The sequence below is a fragment of the Archocentrus centrarchus genome, chromosome 9, assembly GCF_007364275.1.
Source record: "Archocentrus centrarchus isolate MPI-CPG fArcCen1 chromosome 9, fArcCen1, whole genome shotgun sequence".
In the NCBI taxonomy this organism is placed as follows: Eukaryota; Metazoa; Chordata; class Actinopteri; order Cichliformes; family Cichlidae; genus Archocentrus; species Archocentrus centrarchus.
In genome coordinates, this window is record NC_044354.1 from 25,237,639 (window position 1) to 25,255,066 (window position 17,428).

The 17,428-nt window shown below is 41.4% G+C and overlaps 1 protein-coding gene across 2 annotated transcripts in view; it reads left to right on the forward strand.

Annotated features, from left to right (window-relative positions):
- Positions 1-17,428, forward strand: part of sema4c (sema domain, immunoglobulin domain (Ig), transmembrane domain (TM) and short cytoplasmic domain, (semaphorin) 4C) — a 108,925-nt gene that overhangs the window by 55,322 nt on the left and 36,175 nt on the right. For both annotated transcript variants that reach the window (XM_030738259.1, XM_030738258.1), the window contains one exon: positions 2,480-2,692. In XM_030738259.1, coding sequence (XP_030594119.1) covers positions 2,569-2,692 — 124 coding nt within the window. In that variant the 5' untranslated portion in view covers positions 2,480-2,568. The remainder of the gene's footprint in view (positions 1-2,479; positions 2,693-17,428) is intronic.

Below are 17,428 nucleotides of genomic sequence, written 5' to 3' on the forward strand. Positions count from 1 at the left end.
GGAACAGTGGATGATGAGGGAGAATTTTTTTTTTCTTCTTTCTTCATTTCCCTCATCCTCCTTCTCTACCTCCATCTCTTCTCTGCTCACTCAACCGTTAGCCACACCAAAGCCTCCAGCATCGATTCCAATAAAGCTGGTAGCCGTCACGGCAAAGCTTGGAAAGCCTGCGCCCGAACCTAGCATTTGACGTTCAATTAAGGGCGTGTTAATTGAGAAGGCTGGGGTGGGAGTATTGCGGGGAGATAGAGTTTTTTCATTTTCTTTTTATTTTACTTTTTAAAGTATAATCAATAACTGTCACATTGTGTGGACGTGAGCACACAAGCACATACACACACACACACACACACACACAGATCTCTAAATCTCAATTATCTCCCCTGCCAGTCCACCAAATAGACCAAATATTTGTTTGCCAGCACTGGAATTTATTACTGGGCAAAGGAGTAGTACCCTGTGTGCTACACATACTGAGATAGTTCCTGCCTTTGTGCTGGGTTAAAGTTTGACATTTCGCGCCTGTTTAAAAGTCAATTGGATCCTTTCTCCAATAAGCACGCATCATCAAAGGCACCATTTCACTCACTGATGCACAGCAGGTGCAGAGGGAGAAGCTTACAGATGGTTTGTGTGCAGTTCTCTGTGTGTATAAGTACAGTATATTTCAGTTATGAGAATGATGAGAGTATGTGGTCCTCTAGAAATAGCACTCATGGCACTTAAAACTGGCATTTAAAATCGTTCCCAAAAGTCTTCCAAATAATCACAGGCCTCAATATGAATGGGTAATGAATTAGTAAACATGAGAAGAAAAATTGTTAATAAATATTATGAACAGAGTATTTTGAAAGTTTTTCTTAAGACCTTTGTATGTTTCAAAGAGGCCATGTAACCCAGTTTCCAGTTTCATAATTGGGATCTGATGCTTTAGAAAATCTTTGTAACCTTTTAAAACACGTTCCCCTTTTGTAAGTTTTTTTTTTCTCAGCCAACTTCTTCTGCTGCTCATTGTGTGTACAACCTTATGAACAAAATCAATGCCTTAGTTTTCACCCTTTCTAGACAGTAAGAAGAGCCACAGAGATCAGGGTGCAGCCAACCTGAAGCTATTGCAGGTTTTGCCCTAAGACGTGGCAGGAAGACACAATGTGCAACCTTTTCTGAAAAGAAATGTTGCTTGTTTTTATATATATATATATATATATATATATATATATATATATATAATTTTGTTTCTTCTCCTTGTACCTCACAATAATTTCCATTCACTCTGCTGTATTCAGAATAAAAATAAAAATAGAATAAAATAGAGATCTCACAACTTCAATTAAGTAACAGCGTGATTAGATGCAGTGGTGATTTTTTTTTTCTCCAAAAGTTTATTAATTGTTTGACCCATAAACCAACAAGTGAAAAAGAATATGTCATTTCTTCTTTAGCTTCCTGGGTTTGATCCTGGAGTTCTGTTAGCTCAGTAAACTGCAGCAAATGCACTAACAACAGCAGTTTAACAGCATTTACAAAGTTTTTTTTTTTTTTTACATAATCAAAGTCTTTTAACAAAGAGAGGAGAATTCAAAGATTGCTTAAGGCTGTTCATGGATTATTAAATAGTTATTTGTTGATTTGGTGCTAGGCACGTTTAAGCATTCATTTAAAAATTGCAATATGGTATTACCATACCGTGAAGCAAAGGTTTAAGAGCTCAGAGGTCCCTCCAGGCATACAAAACCAAAGTTGGAAGTCTTTAATTTTAATGTGGTTTACCCTGGTCATCAATCCTACCTGCTGCATTATAACAAGTCAATCACCAGGCACTGTTATTGGGCTGTAATGTTACATTCTAGCTACACACTTGATGTTCATTAGGTATAAACCAATTCATTTACAACACAGTGCTATTGGATTGTCCTTGTCTTGACATTCATGTCCCACCATATTGGTGTTTGATGTGTTGCCAGTGCCAGTTAACTTTGATAACTCAGCCCCAGCTTAATATACTGCTGCTGAATTGGCTTGACAAGAGTTTGGCGATAAGCTATTTCTGAGCTTTCTGAGTGGCGATAGCTGGATTATCACTCAGAGTGAGGGAGCGAGAGTGAGAGACAGGAAAAAACTTTGCTGCATAACCTTCCTGGCCAAAAGTCATTAAAATGTTTAGTTTGTTTTTGTTGGCAGGCAGACACAAACAGGGGCACATACAGTGATTAAAACCATGTCCTTGGAGGCTTTAATGATTTGCATAGCTCATTCCTGCTTTGCATTATTGTGGATTTTGACAGCAATGTTCAAAGATATCCTACATGTTTTCAAAGTGAGACATTTGTCTGAATGTGTGAACTGTTTTGTGCGGCTTTTTGAAAAATGTGCATGTTGTAAATAGTGCTCTGACAAAATTGTTTCTGATAAACAACCAAGCCAATAAAAGAAGTGAATTGCTGCCTCCAGCTGATGTGTTGTTTTTCTTTCACTCTAGGCAGGCTGCCAGGAACTGGGCTGTTCTCTCGAGTTGCTCTGATCAACTGATTGATCCCTCGATCCATCACTCAGCACCACTTCCGACAAATGGGAGCTCACATAGGAGGTATGGAGGGGACGAAGGTCTTGCTCCTGGTGTTTCTGGTTGGATGGGAGAAATCTCTGGGTCTCAACTGGAACCCAATCCCACGCAAGACTGTTCGATATCAAGGTGAGTGAGCTGTGCAGTAACAGCTGACAGAGGACCTAATAATCAGAGGAAATAAAAACCTCCCAGTGAAAACTAGAAGTGCAAAATTCCTTTATATAGGTTCCTTTGGAGTAGTACTGTTTTTTTTTTAAGTTGAATTTTATTCTCTTTTATGGGTTAGTCACAGTAAAGTAAAAATAGGAAAAATTGGTCTCCCAGAGGTTGAGCATGCAACACCACCAACTCCTTGGGCAACCACGTTCGATCACAAGGACTGCACAGGTGACACAGTGGGAGTCCAAGTCAGACTGCCTGCAATCACTCTCAGACAGGCTAGCGAAGGTTTGCGATTAATTGCCATCAAATTTATAAACACAGACAGATTGCAAACATGTTGCAATCAATTTGAGTTAGTCTGTGGTGATGAGCACAACTTGTCTGTAATGTGTCTCTTTGTAATACAGAACTCGACTCAAATGGTTGTCAGCTGGTTATATTTCTATATAAAAGCAAGGTTGCCGAGCGCCTATGTCACTTTCCAGTCAAATTGCCATGCTACATCAACAGCAACTACATCACTAATTGTGGAGGAATTTCAAAATTTCCCTTTCCAACCTATGAGCTTCTGGCTGGACTCAGAATGTAAGTAGTTAATGTGAATTTTAGTGTACACAAGAGACGGCAATAGATTTCTCCTTTTTGCTAATGTGTCACAGATTGCATGAAATTTCCAGCTTCACCCCATTCAGTCACAAACTGATAGCAGACTGACTCCTTCTTACTAACATTTGTCATCTTAATGGACCAAAGATGCTTTGAGGATGGCAACTGACTGCAAGTGGTTGCAGACCTGGTCCCCATCTTTGAAGCAACCATTTCAAAGACTGCAAGCTCTCAAGTTTATTGCACACAATTACAATAATTTTGGTCATGGTGCAGTCTTTAACCACTGTTTTCACCACTGTGACTGTAGCATTATGAATTTAGAACTCATGCAGGCCTCATTTTGCACCTAAAAGAGTGAGTTATAGTTTTGTGATGTCATAGTGACATAATGTCTTCAGGCCAAGCAGGAATCCATGGGTGGGCCCAGTGGGAAAATACTAAAGCTTATGTGCCACAAAGTGGAAATAATCATGAACAGAATTTTTGTCTTTTGTATTTCCTAAAACGCCCAGTGATAAAACGAGAGGTCGCTAGAAGTTAAGTTTTTGTCAACTGATATCTTTACACACAACAAGTGATGCTGCACCTCAAGCTGTGTTCACATCTGTGACTTCATGGTAATGGTAAGTTGGGCTTTATGTAATGTCCACTGTTAGAAAAAAAAATCTGTTTTACAGAAAAAAAACAGGGGAATTTATGTACAAATAAATAGTTATTTCATTACACGTACTTGGCATATAATAAAATAACTCAAAATTAGGCATAGGAAGTGTGCAGTTTAAGAAGCTTTGTGACTCTATAAGCAGGCAGTCCCCTAATGCCCTAACCATAGACCATATATGAAATGGTCATAGTTACTCTGACATCATTGGTTAGTAAATACTTCTTCTAAAGCCTCAAGCTGAGTGTTTTTGCCATTGTCATCTTTGTGTTTGTGAAACCATGTGTGATGAACAAGGAGAGGATCTGACAGTGAAACCAAGGACAACAATCACCAACCAATCGTCAGTCACAGCTCATTTTCTCATAGACGTCTGTACAACTGGAAGCTGTTTTTTGCACTACGAGGAATCAGCCCCAAACAATGCAGGTTTAATGATAATAATAATAAATCCTTTATTGTCATTGCATTGAAAAAAAAAGCATCCAACGAAATTTACTAACCTGTCATCACAACAGAGTGTACCATAAAAAACAAAGACCAATCAAAAACCCAGTAGCATTGTACGTACAGCCTGATCATAAAAGACAACAGTTATAACAGGAGTATTTAAGACCATTCATAGATCAATTTGGGAAGGGGGACTCAAGGGGGACTATTCAGTATGCGCAACAAAACTGGTGAGTGCTGTCCCCAATGATCCTGCAGGCTCTGCTGTAACAGTGAGACCTGTAGATGGTGTCCAGGGAAGGCGGGGGGGGGGGGGGGGGGGGGGGGGGCACCTATGATTGTTTGTGCTGTTTTGACGACCCTCTGAAGAGCAGCTTTGTCTGCCGGTGAATAGTTCCCATACCAGGCTGTAATACAATATGTTAAAACACTCTCTGTAGAACAATGATAGAATGACTCTAACAGTTTTTTAGAGAGGTTGACCTTAGGAAGTAAAGTCTCTTGTGGGCCTTTTTCACCACAGCAGCGGAGTCGGCTGTCCATTTCAAATCCCGGCTGATGTTAGTGCCTATATATGTAAAACTCTCTTGGTACCCTCTTGACCTCTTCCCCTCCAATTAAAAGTGGTAGATGATCCTCCTGTTTCTATCTACTAATAATTATTTGGTTTTTTGTTTTTTTTTAACATAGCGACAGATTGTTGACTGCACACCACTCTGTTTTCCTGCAGCTCTCCTCTCCATATGCCGACTCGTCATTCATCAGTCCTATGACAGTTGTGTCTCTGCAAATTTTATGATGGCATTTGTGGGGTGCACACTGTAGGTGTGCACATAGGTGTAGAGGGAGTAGAAGAAGTATGTAGCCTTGTGCTGCTCCTGTGCTCAAAGTCAGATTTGTTAGACTGATAGATCGGTCACTGGAATGATTTATTGGTCAGGCACTGGATGCAAAACCAATAATTGGAAAATGTATTCCGTTACAACAACCGGGAGGATTTTTCCATTATATCAGCGGTAGAGGTTTTCTGAGTTTTGTTGAAGAGGCCCACATTGACCCTCAGTAAAACAATACGTCAGTGTAATCCTAGCACTCAACTGCATTTGCACCCTTTATCTCAGCTCTCCTCTACAGCCAAACCTAGCTTTCTTCACTGAACAATGCCAATTGTTGCAAGCTAAGAAATTGTCTTTTTTTTAATCCCCTCTAGAGAGACGAGCTGCCTCACTCTCTTGGGGATTAGGGAAATACTATAAAGAGAGGAGGGGGGGTGTGAAAAAGTATATTTTCTCACCTCTCTGTTCCACCTATCCCACCTTTCATCCCATATCTCTCGCTCCCATTCTCTCTCTTCCTGCTCTTTCTTTTTGCCTTTTATCCCTCCCCTCCCCTTTTTTTGCTTTTGTGTGCCGCGGCTCAACGTATGAACCTGAAATGCTCTTACGGCGTTTTCACAAACCGCTTCGATTTCAGCCGCTCTCGAGGAGAATAGCACGCGGCACTGGTGGCGGTCGTGTCGGCGACGGTATCGAAGGAGCGTGGGGATATTTCAAAAGCTGCTTTCACAGCCGCCGTCACCCTCCCCACTTCCCATTCTCCTCCTTTCTCTGTCCTTACAACACCTCATCAATGCTGTTTTGGTGTAATGTGAGGACAGAGAAGAGGGAAAAAAAACAATCAGCAGGGTGTTGATAGTTTGTGGTGAAATGCTCCAGTGTGACAAAGTGAAGCCAGTGCTGGCACAAAGCAGCACAGATCTCTGCTGCACTTTGGCCAGTGCACACTTGTGGGAAAGCTACATCAGACAGAGGAAACGGGGACATCTGTACCTTTTTGTGGAAAGTTAAAAAAATAAATAAATAAATCTGCTACCAAGAATTATCTCATTTTTGCATTTTTCTTAAAAAGAAAACATGAAGAAAGACAACTTCCCTCGCTTCTTGTGCAGCTTCGCTTTCGCGCTACAAAATGTCTCTGTCATAAAAGTCTTCATAAAAGTCTTGTCATGAGACATGGGAGAAGGCAGATCCTGTCACGTCATCTTTGATTTGAGTGTGGCTCTTGAGTGCAGCCAGATACTTGATGCAAAATGAGTTGCATCAGAAACAAGCGGGATTATCATACCTGTTGACAGACTCCTCCGCTTGGCGAGTGGAAAAAAAAAAAAAAAGAGAGATTTTCAGGCCTGGTACTCGGTTAAATGACTTATATGGATGGATTCTTGCTACAGTGCTGAGAAGGAGATAGGACAGAAATGGGAGGGGGGAAAAAAATCAGCTGCAGAAAGAGGGAGCGATGGATTGGAGTGGAGTGGAGAAGCAAAATGAAAAGAGAGAGAGGAGAGGTATAATGGAAAGAAAGCGGGAAAGTGAGCGAGAGAGACTTGGGGAGAGAGGCCAGTCACTAACTGCCTTAAAAGGGCAGAAAGTAGCTTCGGAGGATAGACACAGAGAAAGGAAAACACAGACACAATCTGCAGGCCATTCACCCAGTGTTTCATTTTGCACTTAAGTATCTCTGCATCACATCCATATGAAGATGTGTGTTAGTTTCTGTGGCTGTTTGTCACAGATAGACATAAGACGACAGGCAATGAAAAAGAAGAGTGAGAGAAAATATAAAGCGACAGAGGGCCGTTGTGTTTATACCTGTTTGTTTGGAGGGAGAGAGGAAGAGTGTGTGTGTGTGTGTGTGTGTGTGTGTGTATCTGTGAATCTGCCTATTTAATCTCCCTTTGTTTATACATGCGTGTGAGTGTGTATACTGCTTGGTTGGCAGTCTGAGGGATTTGGAGCTTTGGGCAGTATAGGAGGGGTGTGTATGTCTGTGCAGCTGCAGAAAGGAGCGATGGATTGGTGTGTGTGTGTGTGTGTGTGTGTGTGTGTGTGTGTGTGTGTGTGTGTGTGTGTGTGTGTGTGTGTGTGTACGTGTGTGTTGTTGTGAGTTGGATGGGTTATGGTAGGGAAAAGATGGTTGAAGAGATAATATTTACCCCCACACCCACCCACCATCACGACCCCCTACCCTCACCCTGCAATTAAACAAGGCTTACATGGGGTTGCAGAAGAAGAAAAGCAAACATCCTCTCTCTGTGTCTCACTATGTCCCCTCCTCTTCTTCTTGTCCTTCTTCCTCTTTTATGTTTTAAAAGTCACATGTTGACATTTGAAATTTTAGGCTGTTGTTATTCCTCACCAGCCATTCGCCACATTCATGGAGGGGAAAAGAAATCACTGTTGGCTTCTAATGAGACATTTTATGTACCCACATTATGTATGGCCCTCGTAGAGCTGCTAATGAGTGCTGTAAATTTACATACTTTACATTTTTCTCTCATATTTTCTCATTCAACACCCTGACATCGCATATGTATCTTGATTTTTTTCCCCCTTTTATATGGATAATATTTCACATTTATGTTCATATTGTACAAGTTGCTCATTCATCCTGTTTTGCAAAAGGTTTTCTTATCCATGAATACTTAAATACTGATACTCTGACTTTTTTTTTTTTACTCTCCTTGTTAGTCCAGTATTTTCTTACTCATTCAGAAGCCCACTAGTTTCTGGAAGACCTAATTCATTAACACTGGGTCATACAAATTTCCTAAAACAAGTGGGCAGTGTAGTTTGTAGCAAACAGTGCTAAAATAAGAGTAAATTGTGCATTTTGCGGTGGACACATGACCCAGTCTTCTGTATGTGCAAGAAACAAGATCCATCCATTCACTTATCCTGTTCAGGGTTGTGGGGGGGGCTGGAGCCTATCCCAGGGTACACCCTGAACAGGTCACCAGCCTGTCACAGGGCCAACACAGAGAGACATCCACACTGGCATTCATGCCCTATGGGCAATTAACCTAACCCACGCAGAACATGCAAACTCCACACAGAGAGAGAGGGAGGGGCCTGGGCCACGGTGGAATCAAACCCAGGCCTTCCAGATGGTATTCTAACTGTGGGGCAGCAGTGCTAACCACCACGCCACTGTGCTACCCAAGAAGTGAGATATCTTAAGAAATAAGGGGAACTATCCCTTTAAACAGTCAAAGAGGAGAGATACTTTGTTTCCTTTCTGCACTGAAGCTTTTCCTGTTGTACATAAATGCACAGAACTCTTTTACTTTTGGCGATGTACACTTGGATCCTGCTGCTGCCAGACGCTACAGACATTTAACAAACTTAGCTTAAAACTTAAAGACTCCTACAAACAGCTGGAAGCAACAAACACAATATCAGCTTATTTACAATATACCACAATATTACATTGTAAATTATAATATATAGTTTAATGGAATACGGTTAAACAACAGCACTGGAATCACAGGAATTTGTAACTTATTGCAGTTTTGTTGTTTTAACTGTAGTGGTTTGAAGTGGATGTATCGCCTGTTTGAATATTGTAAATAAAGTAACAAGTGTTCCCTCTCACTCTGTTGGTTTAACTGTGGTCAGGACAAAGAAAGGTTTGGGGAACACAGGAAGTCTTCCCAAGTGAAGCAACTTTTGCCCAGGTATGTCACTGTAAATGGCATTTGCACAAATAATGGTAATTAGTAAAAGGATATGCAGGTACCACTACTGCATATCCTTATGCAGTAGTAGTAATTACATATATCCTTATGCAGTAGTAGTACCTGCATATAGTAGCATATAGTCAGAAACCAATTGACATTTTTAATTTAAATCAAGCTTCCTGTAGCTTCAACAAGGTACAGGCGGTGTAGAAATTACAGTGTTTTTTGATGTTGTCAAGTTGAGATTAACCCGAGTCTACACATCTGCTGGGGTCACATCACTGCCGGAGGGGTTTTTTTTTGTGGGATTTGTTGGCAACAGGAAAAACACAACATTTTTCCTGATTCACTTTTTAATCCTAAAAGGAGAATGAATTTTAGATCTTTTATCCGTGCGCCTCACAGCTGACCTTTTCTTTCTTTTTGCACCCCCTCTTTTTCTGAATCACCCACAGATGATTGTGGCATCCATTATGCTGTTTTAAGCTACTACTTTCACACACTTAACCTGGCCAATTTCCATTGACCACAGAAAATACTTTAGCTGAAACCACCTCTGTCTTTCCCAATCCTTTCTGACTGTCTCTGCTGAACACCATATTTTAATCTCTGGTTTTAGCTTTCACACATGCTCATATGCAACCACACATGCACTTCTTAGCCCAGCCCAATGACAGGCATCAGTAAACCAGGACTCTGACACAGCTGGAGAAAGAAGAAAGAAAGAAAGAAAGAAAGAAAGAAAGAAAGAAAGAAAGAAAGAAAGAAAGAAAGAAAGAAAGAAAGAAAGAAAGAAAGAAAGAAAGAAAGAAAGAAAGAAAGAAAGAAAGAAAGAAAGAAAGAAAGAAAGAAAGAAGAGCCCTTATAAATTTGATATTTTGTTTGAAAACCTAGCCAGCTTTGATGCTGGAAATGAGCCCTGCATCTTTAAAGAAAGGCCAAAGCAAATGTATGCCTCTTGATTTAAAAACAGAAAGACTGAGAGAGAAAAAAAAAAATCACTGAGCAGAAGGAGATTGGAAAAGGGCTGGGCCTCTGACCTCCAGAAACCTCTCTCCTCTCTCTCTCAACCTCTCTTTTTTTACCCTCCTTCTTTCTGTCTATTTGCCTTATCTCCCCAAACCCTCCAATTACAGTAATGAGTGGTTGAGTGTGAGGGAGAGGAGGAGGCAGAGAGAGGTTTTTGCGTGACTGGGAGGATAGATGGGTGGGGGGGGGGGGGGGGGGGGGGGGGGGGGGGGTGGAAGGAGGAGATTCATCATCGCTTTTTATCTGCTTTGAGTGCCAGTCATCCGCTGACCCTGCGCTGATTGGTCAGTGAAGATTAACAACCAGGTTCAAATGTCAGGACCTGGACTGCTCTCTATTGTCATTCTGACTTTGTGAGGGCTGATGTGGGGCCAAGTGGGCATGCGGATTCAAATTAAAATGCCACTCTGAGGGTACTCTTATCCAGAGCACCTTTTTGTTATATCGGTATCATGAGGCAATGATTTACAACATTTGACATTAGATTTAAAAAAAAAAAAACCTGATTGTTTTGCTTGCTGCATAAATTACAGAGTAAGACTGACAGGAAAAAAATTCAAGAATAATGTTGAAAGCCAAGTAGTTTTCTATGAAATATAAGAAGTAGTTTGGCTGGTTGTTGCTGGAATATTCATTGCCTTTCTGAGTTATTTTTTCCACTATAAACATTATTATAATTGTTTTTTTTTTGTTTGTTTTTTTAGCTACTGGTAATCCACATGCAGGGATGCAAACTGTATGCAACAATTTTAGAGTATGAATTATAACACAATATACACTTTGCTTTCTTGTTTTATGGCACCTGAAAGGGTTACAGTGGCATGAGCTCATATTCAGTGTAAAAGGCTTCAGACTACACTAAACACTCTGTTTCAGGCAGCATTTTTGTTTTTTGCATCTGTATGATGTCACTGAGAGCATATATCTCTAATATGGTCATCTCTGGCCCCACCCCCCTGCTCTCCACATCCTTTGTTTGTGAGCGGCAGCTAATCAGATGAAAGCTGTAGGGAAGAGGAGAGCAGCTGTGGATGAACTGAGAGGGGTGCACCAAGTCCCAGTGTAAGACATGTGAGGAATATTTTGAACTGTAAATCATGTGAAGCTGCTCTGGTACAGTCCATTAATAAAAATATGGAGCATAAAAGGTCTACTTCAACACAACTACATCATGATTAAATGAGTAGAAAATGCTTGAACTACATAATGATACAGAAATGGAATATTCTGTCACTGCGGTGGCTCTGTGTCGGTACTCACGTCTACATTAACAAGACTCAACATCAGATTCCTCCTGATGTGTGAACAGGAAATAAATGGACACAAGTGGACAAATGAATACAATCTGATACCAGTACACAGACCCAATTTGAAGTCTACACTCAGACTATTGGTGTGTGTGAAAACCAAATGTAACTGTGTCCAGCATGGGGACCCATTTTCACTGTGTTGTCCGTAGTCTTTGTGTATGTATTCCCTTTGTTGTGAAACGACTGCAGGTTTTGGCCTTTAAAATTGCTCCGTGAGGCAAAATCCCAAACTCCATTCCACTCCACAGGCTCCCTTGTGTGTGTCATCAACACAGCATTGTACAAAAAGGGCCCCAGTTCACCACAGCTGGTACCCGCCACTGTAACACTCATACATGCGGAACAATGACGCTGGCATGGAAAAACCTTACTCTTGGCATCAACTGGTTCTTGATTTGTTCTGCTTGTTGTGGATTGCAGTGGCGACACCCCACCGAGCCAGCCTGTTTCACCCCACCACCACCACCTCTTCCTTTCATGTTGCCTCGTCATCCCCTCTGACAATCAACCCCCACCCCCACTGGGCTCACTTCTTCCTTCTTCTTCTCGTGTTAATCCACTTTTACCACTTCCTCCCCTCCCACTCCATCACACTCTCTTCCAGTTTTGTTGAATTGAGCGCTCTATTGGCGTGACCGTTTATCAAAAGCAGCAACAATAAAGCTGTACAGGAAACAGATGCTACAAACAAGGGTTTACACGTTTAAGCTGTGTAGAAACAAGAAATTTATCACCTTAAAGCATGTGCCTTTATTTTCTATTATTTCACTTTATACAATATCGAATCAGCCCTGACATGAATTCCAATGAATCTCGTTCAATGTTAATGAGCCCTAAACAACAATAGGCAGATTCATCTAGTAAGGGTATGCATATCTTTCCCTTTATTGTCTCTGTCTTTCTTCATGCTCTCATTCTGTCGTACACCTGCCTTCCCTGTGAACTTCTGTTCAGCAGACGAAGCTTTGCTTCCACGTGGGAGTGTGTGTGTCTTTGTCTGAGCAGTGTTGTTTTTATTCTTTCAAAGAGGGTACCTGCTCGACTGTGCACACATTAGGGTCTATCTGCATGATTGTGTGGGGGCGCTGCACGGCGTCTCTCCCTCCTCTGACTGTCTTGTCTCTGCCTCTCATTCGCCGTTTGTCGCTGCTTCAAAGCTCCCCTTAAAATAGGCCTTTAATCATAGTTTAGTGTGCGAGTGGCTAGGCGGTTAGAAGCTATAAGAAGAGGTTGGGTGTATTTATAGCAGACAGTGAGAGGAAGGCTGGAAGGCTGGTGGGAGCTGACCACAGAGGCAAGTCCCGGACTGAGATCTTTTTACCCGGCCATGAAGCAACAGGCGCTCCCCGTGTCCCTTCTTCTTTCTTTCTCCGCCTCTGCAAGGGAGTTCTGTTTGGTCTGGCTTGGCTTGGTTTAAGTTAGGGAGGGTGGTGAAGCTTTGACCTGACCATGACATGTCCTACTGAATCGTGCACATTTATACACACATATTTAGTGTCTAAATCCATGCAAGTACAGACACATTATACGGAGCAGAGTTCCTGACAGTTTCCATGGAGTATGTGGCGTATTAAAGCTCGCATTTGCACGCAGTGATCATTTCCCAAAGAATCAAATACTGTCACATCTTGATTTCTTTCAGCATTTGGTTTAAGTTCATCGGTGTTACTTGATCAAAGAAGACATTTTTGTCCTCGTTTTTGTATTCCAAGAAACAACAACATTCGGTGTTTAAGAGCTGCTTTTGATCTGCTAACTTTTATGACATGAAAATCATCAAGTATAAGCTTTTCATCCTCGACAAGGTTTTTCTATTGTATGCTGCACTGTGCCATCTGCTTGATAGTTTTGCATGGTACTGCAATTGTTTATGAAGGCTGTGTGAAATGTCCCTGCTTTGGTGCATTCAAGGACACACTGACATACTTGTGTAACACAGTCTAACTGTCGCAGTACTGAGCCAGGAAGGCTTATTTATATGCACAAACATTAGTTTTACATGTTATACGTCTGTGTAATGCATCAGTTGGGAACAGGAAAAAAAAAAAAAGATGCCACAAGATCAATGTAATGTCTTATTTCAAATTGTAAGAGAAATGAACCAAAAGTAAGTCTAAAATAGAGCACAACCAATATTAGTTATGTGTTAATATATTGGTATCAGGATGCATAACAGCCAGTAAATAAAAATTTAAAAAGTAAATAAGAGAAACACACTTAAACCATGTTATGTGTATTGAGGTTGTGTAGTTTGTCCACTAGCGGGCACTCTGCAACTTCCTGGTTGTTGTGTTTGTGGTGCGTTTGGAACGCCACAAACACAACAACCAGCTGACACAAGCAGAGTTGAGCAGAGCATAAACAAGTGACCTGTGACTTATTGTAACATTAAAACATGATTATTTTTGAACTGCATTATCTTATTTTAGCAAGGACTCATAAATAACTACACATAAATGGGAAATCGGTTAAGAAAACCGTGTGTGTGAAAGAAATCAGTAAATATATCAGATTTTAAATCACTAAATATCGTGTCAGGATGGGGCTTAAAAATCCTGTATCGATCAGGCACCTGCACAAAAACTTGCAAAAGCCTTTGTTGTATAAAGTCAGCGGATCACTTCCTGTTTCGCAACTTTTGCTTTTAGCTGATTTTGATTGGCTTCAGTGGTCACTGAACTACTCAAGACTCAAGATCTTGAGTAGTTCAGTGACCGCTGATCATTTTCAGTTTCTAACGATACTGACCTTGATCAGGCCGTCTGAGTAGTCTGTTCTCTGCATTCTCCCGTTTATTCTGGCTTTCTGTTTGTTCTTTTGTTTGTATTTCTTCCCTTGTCTGCTAAACTCATTACACGTCCCCTTATGTTTGCTCGTCATTTCTTATTTGCCCGCTTCTTTTTACTTCTCCTCTGCTCCCTGTGATTGTTTTATCCAAGCATCAAAGGCCTTGTAATTTAACCCAAACCGCCCTCAGACATACACACAATCACCAGGTCCTTAAAATGATGGAAAAATCTTAAAATAGCCTTAGTGTCAGGCTTTAAATAGCATTCAGTCTAACAAACAGTACATTCCTTTCAGAGAGCAGTAGAAGGATGGGTTTCTGTATGCTGTATGTACAAAATGCTTCCTTCATGTTTTTTCTGATCATTTTTCAAACACTAAACAGAATAGAGGGTTTTTCCACCATCAAGTCAAAATTTCTTAAACTTAAAAGATACTGTTCTCATACCTTGACACGGATGAACCATATCACCTGTGGACAGGCTGTGACTTACACACACACACACACACATCACAGGTAACCTCAGGGTGCCACTGTGCCATGGAAGGTGGTAAATGCACGTGTGCGCATCGCCTCTTAATGACAGAGCCGCTGATCACTTCAAACAGGCCACTCGAAGCAAAACTTCCCATCTGTTGGTGAAGAGATGTTGAAGTCATTGAGCAGGTACCCTGGAGAGCTGTTCAGGACTTTGAACGCTCGTGTGTGTGTGTGTGTGTGTGTGTGTGTGTGTGTATGCGTGTGTGTATGCGTGCGTGCATGTGCGAATGCAATGTCTTTTAGCTTACACGCGTACTGTGTATATTCACTGTGGGTGCATGTGTACACGCGCACTGATTTGTGCAGCCAAGTACCTCGACACAAACGCGTGTGTGTGTGCGTGGGTGTACCTCAGTACACATGTCAGCTCTGGAGTTTTTTTGCCCAGCAGTGTGGAACGCAGCAGATGTGTTCAGCTCTCCCCGAGGAAGCCGACTCTCTCTCTCTCTCGCTCTCTCTCTCTTCACTCACTCTCATCGAGCTCGTTCATCCACACATACCCCCCACTGTTTATATGCCAGTGCTCTTCAGATAATAAGCTAACTTCAGTACTTATCCCCCTTCCTTCCTTTGGTTATATCTTCACTTCCCTCTTCTATCTCTCTCCTTCCATCCCTCTGTACCCTTCAAAACACGTTACGTCTTAGGATTTCTTTAAGCTGAACTTGTCCAAATTAAAGGGTTTCAGTGACCTAAGATGGTCAAAATGGTGCTTTAAAATTGGTTTGTTACACTTTGGAGAGTTAAAACCCAGTATATCTGGTAACTTTCTGCATCTGCTTTGCCCTCACTGGAAAAACCATGATTCAAGGGTCTGTAACTCACCAGTTATTAGAGTTCATTTTTGCCCCAGCGCCTGCCTAATAATCAAATGCCACATTTTTTGCATTATTAAAATGGGTTTTCAAACAAAATTCCTATTCAATAAGCAAGCATATATAGACAAGTCTGCATTTTCCATGCAAATTACAACCGCACCAATCGGCTAATCAACCAAAGCAATCCCAAGGAGGATTTTCCACCTAGCAATAGGTGGTTACCAGGAGGTCACTGACTGTCATGCATCAGTGGAGCCTTAGCAATCGATTCCAGAGCAACTATCAACAATCACAGCAGCCACTCGTAAGCGGTCAGGGAGTACTCATTTGTTACTAGTGTCCAGTGGACCCCCCCACCCACACACACACTGCTGTATGAATGCATAAATGCACCTCAAAATTTGACCTTTTAGTAGAGCTAGAATACTTGAGGTGTAAACATGTAACTTGGTGAAAAAACTCAAGGCATTTCATAACCTTCCACTCTAGGGTGTAGCCGCAGGATGATCATATCCCAACAACAACAATGAAATGTTGAGCAAAGTGTCGGTTTGTGGGGGGGGGGCACATTAGTAATGCTGAGAGGCAGTCTGAAGTTGATATTCAGGCTGAAGGTTTAGCATCGATTATGTGAAGGAAAAATATACTGTATTTTTATCTGAAGGCAGCTTTCCTTCAGTCAACACAGTAAGCATGAATGGAAGCTACGTTTGTATTTACGGTCTTGTGCGAGCTTCATGTTTTCCTTTTTTACTGTCACAGTAGCTGTTAAAACCATTGTTTCTGCTGCTGTTCCGTCTTCTGTCGCTGTTGGGATTCAGCGGGGATGCATTCACAGGTCAACACATCAGTTTTTGAGCAACATATTCCGTGTGAAACCCAGATGAGTTTGAGCCAATTGAAATGTGGAACATTGCCTCAGTATGTAAGATGAAGGGGAAGGGATAACAGTCTGTGCAAAGCAGGACATCTTGACACCACAATGGTGTAACAGTATATATTTTGAAATTGTGTCAGTGGGAAATTCAGATAGCAAAGCAATCTTGGTCCAATAATTCAGTGTCACGTGGTGCTCGTCAGCGGATGGAGTTTACACAGGTGCCATTCAACTGTGGGTGCCCTTGGTTTACTTGCCATCATTAGTGTAAAATCACCTGCACATATTTTTGTAATAAACATATATAAAGATATAACTGCACAGTACTATTATTTGCTATCAAGTGGTTATAGAGAGAAGAAGAAAAAAGCCTTGAAGTTCAAAGGCATCAAGTGCATCGTAAGAGTTAAACAGTTTACACTCTCAAGCTTACAACACACCCCCCTTTCCTTTTTTTTGACCTCGCTTTCTCTTGTCTCTCACACGCACACATACACACACACACACACACTCACACATGACGTGCTCCTTCACCCAGAACAGGCTTCTCCGTGTATATAAGTCTATTTAGTCCCAAGTAGGCCACAGCATCACATGAGCAGTTAGTCACACCATAAATCACACCGGTTCCTGATGCTCCCTCCCTGGATTTCAGCTGCTATTTTCAGTTGAAGCAAAAAAAAAAAAAAAAAAAAAAAAAGACAAAAAAAAAAAGGCAAAAGACATGAAAATACTGCTGGCATAGAAAACAAAAAAAGAAATATTCTTATTCGCTATATGAGATCACATTACGTGCGGCGCTGGCTGTCGTCGCCTCGCATTTTGCACACATTCTATCAGCCCAGATAAAGTGAGAGAGGGGAGGAGCGGGAGAACAAGGTGACACTACAAGCAACATGAGTGTGGATAATGAAAACTAAACACCATCCTTTTTCTCTTTCCTCCCGTCTCTGTCTCAGCTTTCCCTTCTGCTCTGCACCACTAGTTTGTCTGCATGCTTGTCAGGGGATTTGAATGGTGTGTGTGTGTGTGTGTTTGTGCGTGTATATGCATGCGTGTGTGTCTGAGAGGAAATAGCAAAACAGTGGCTGCGCCTTTTTAA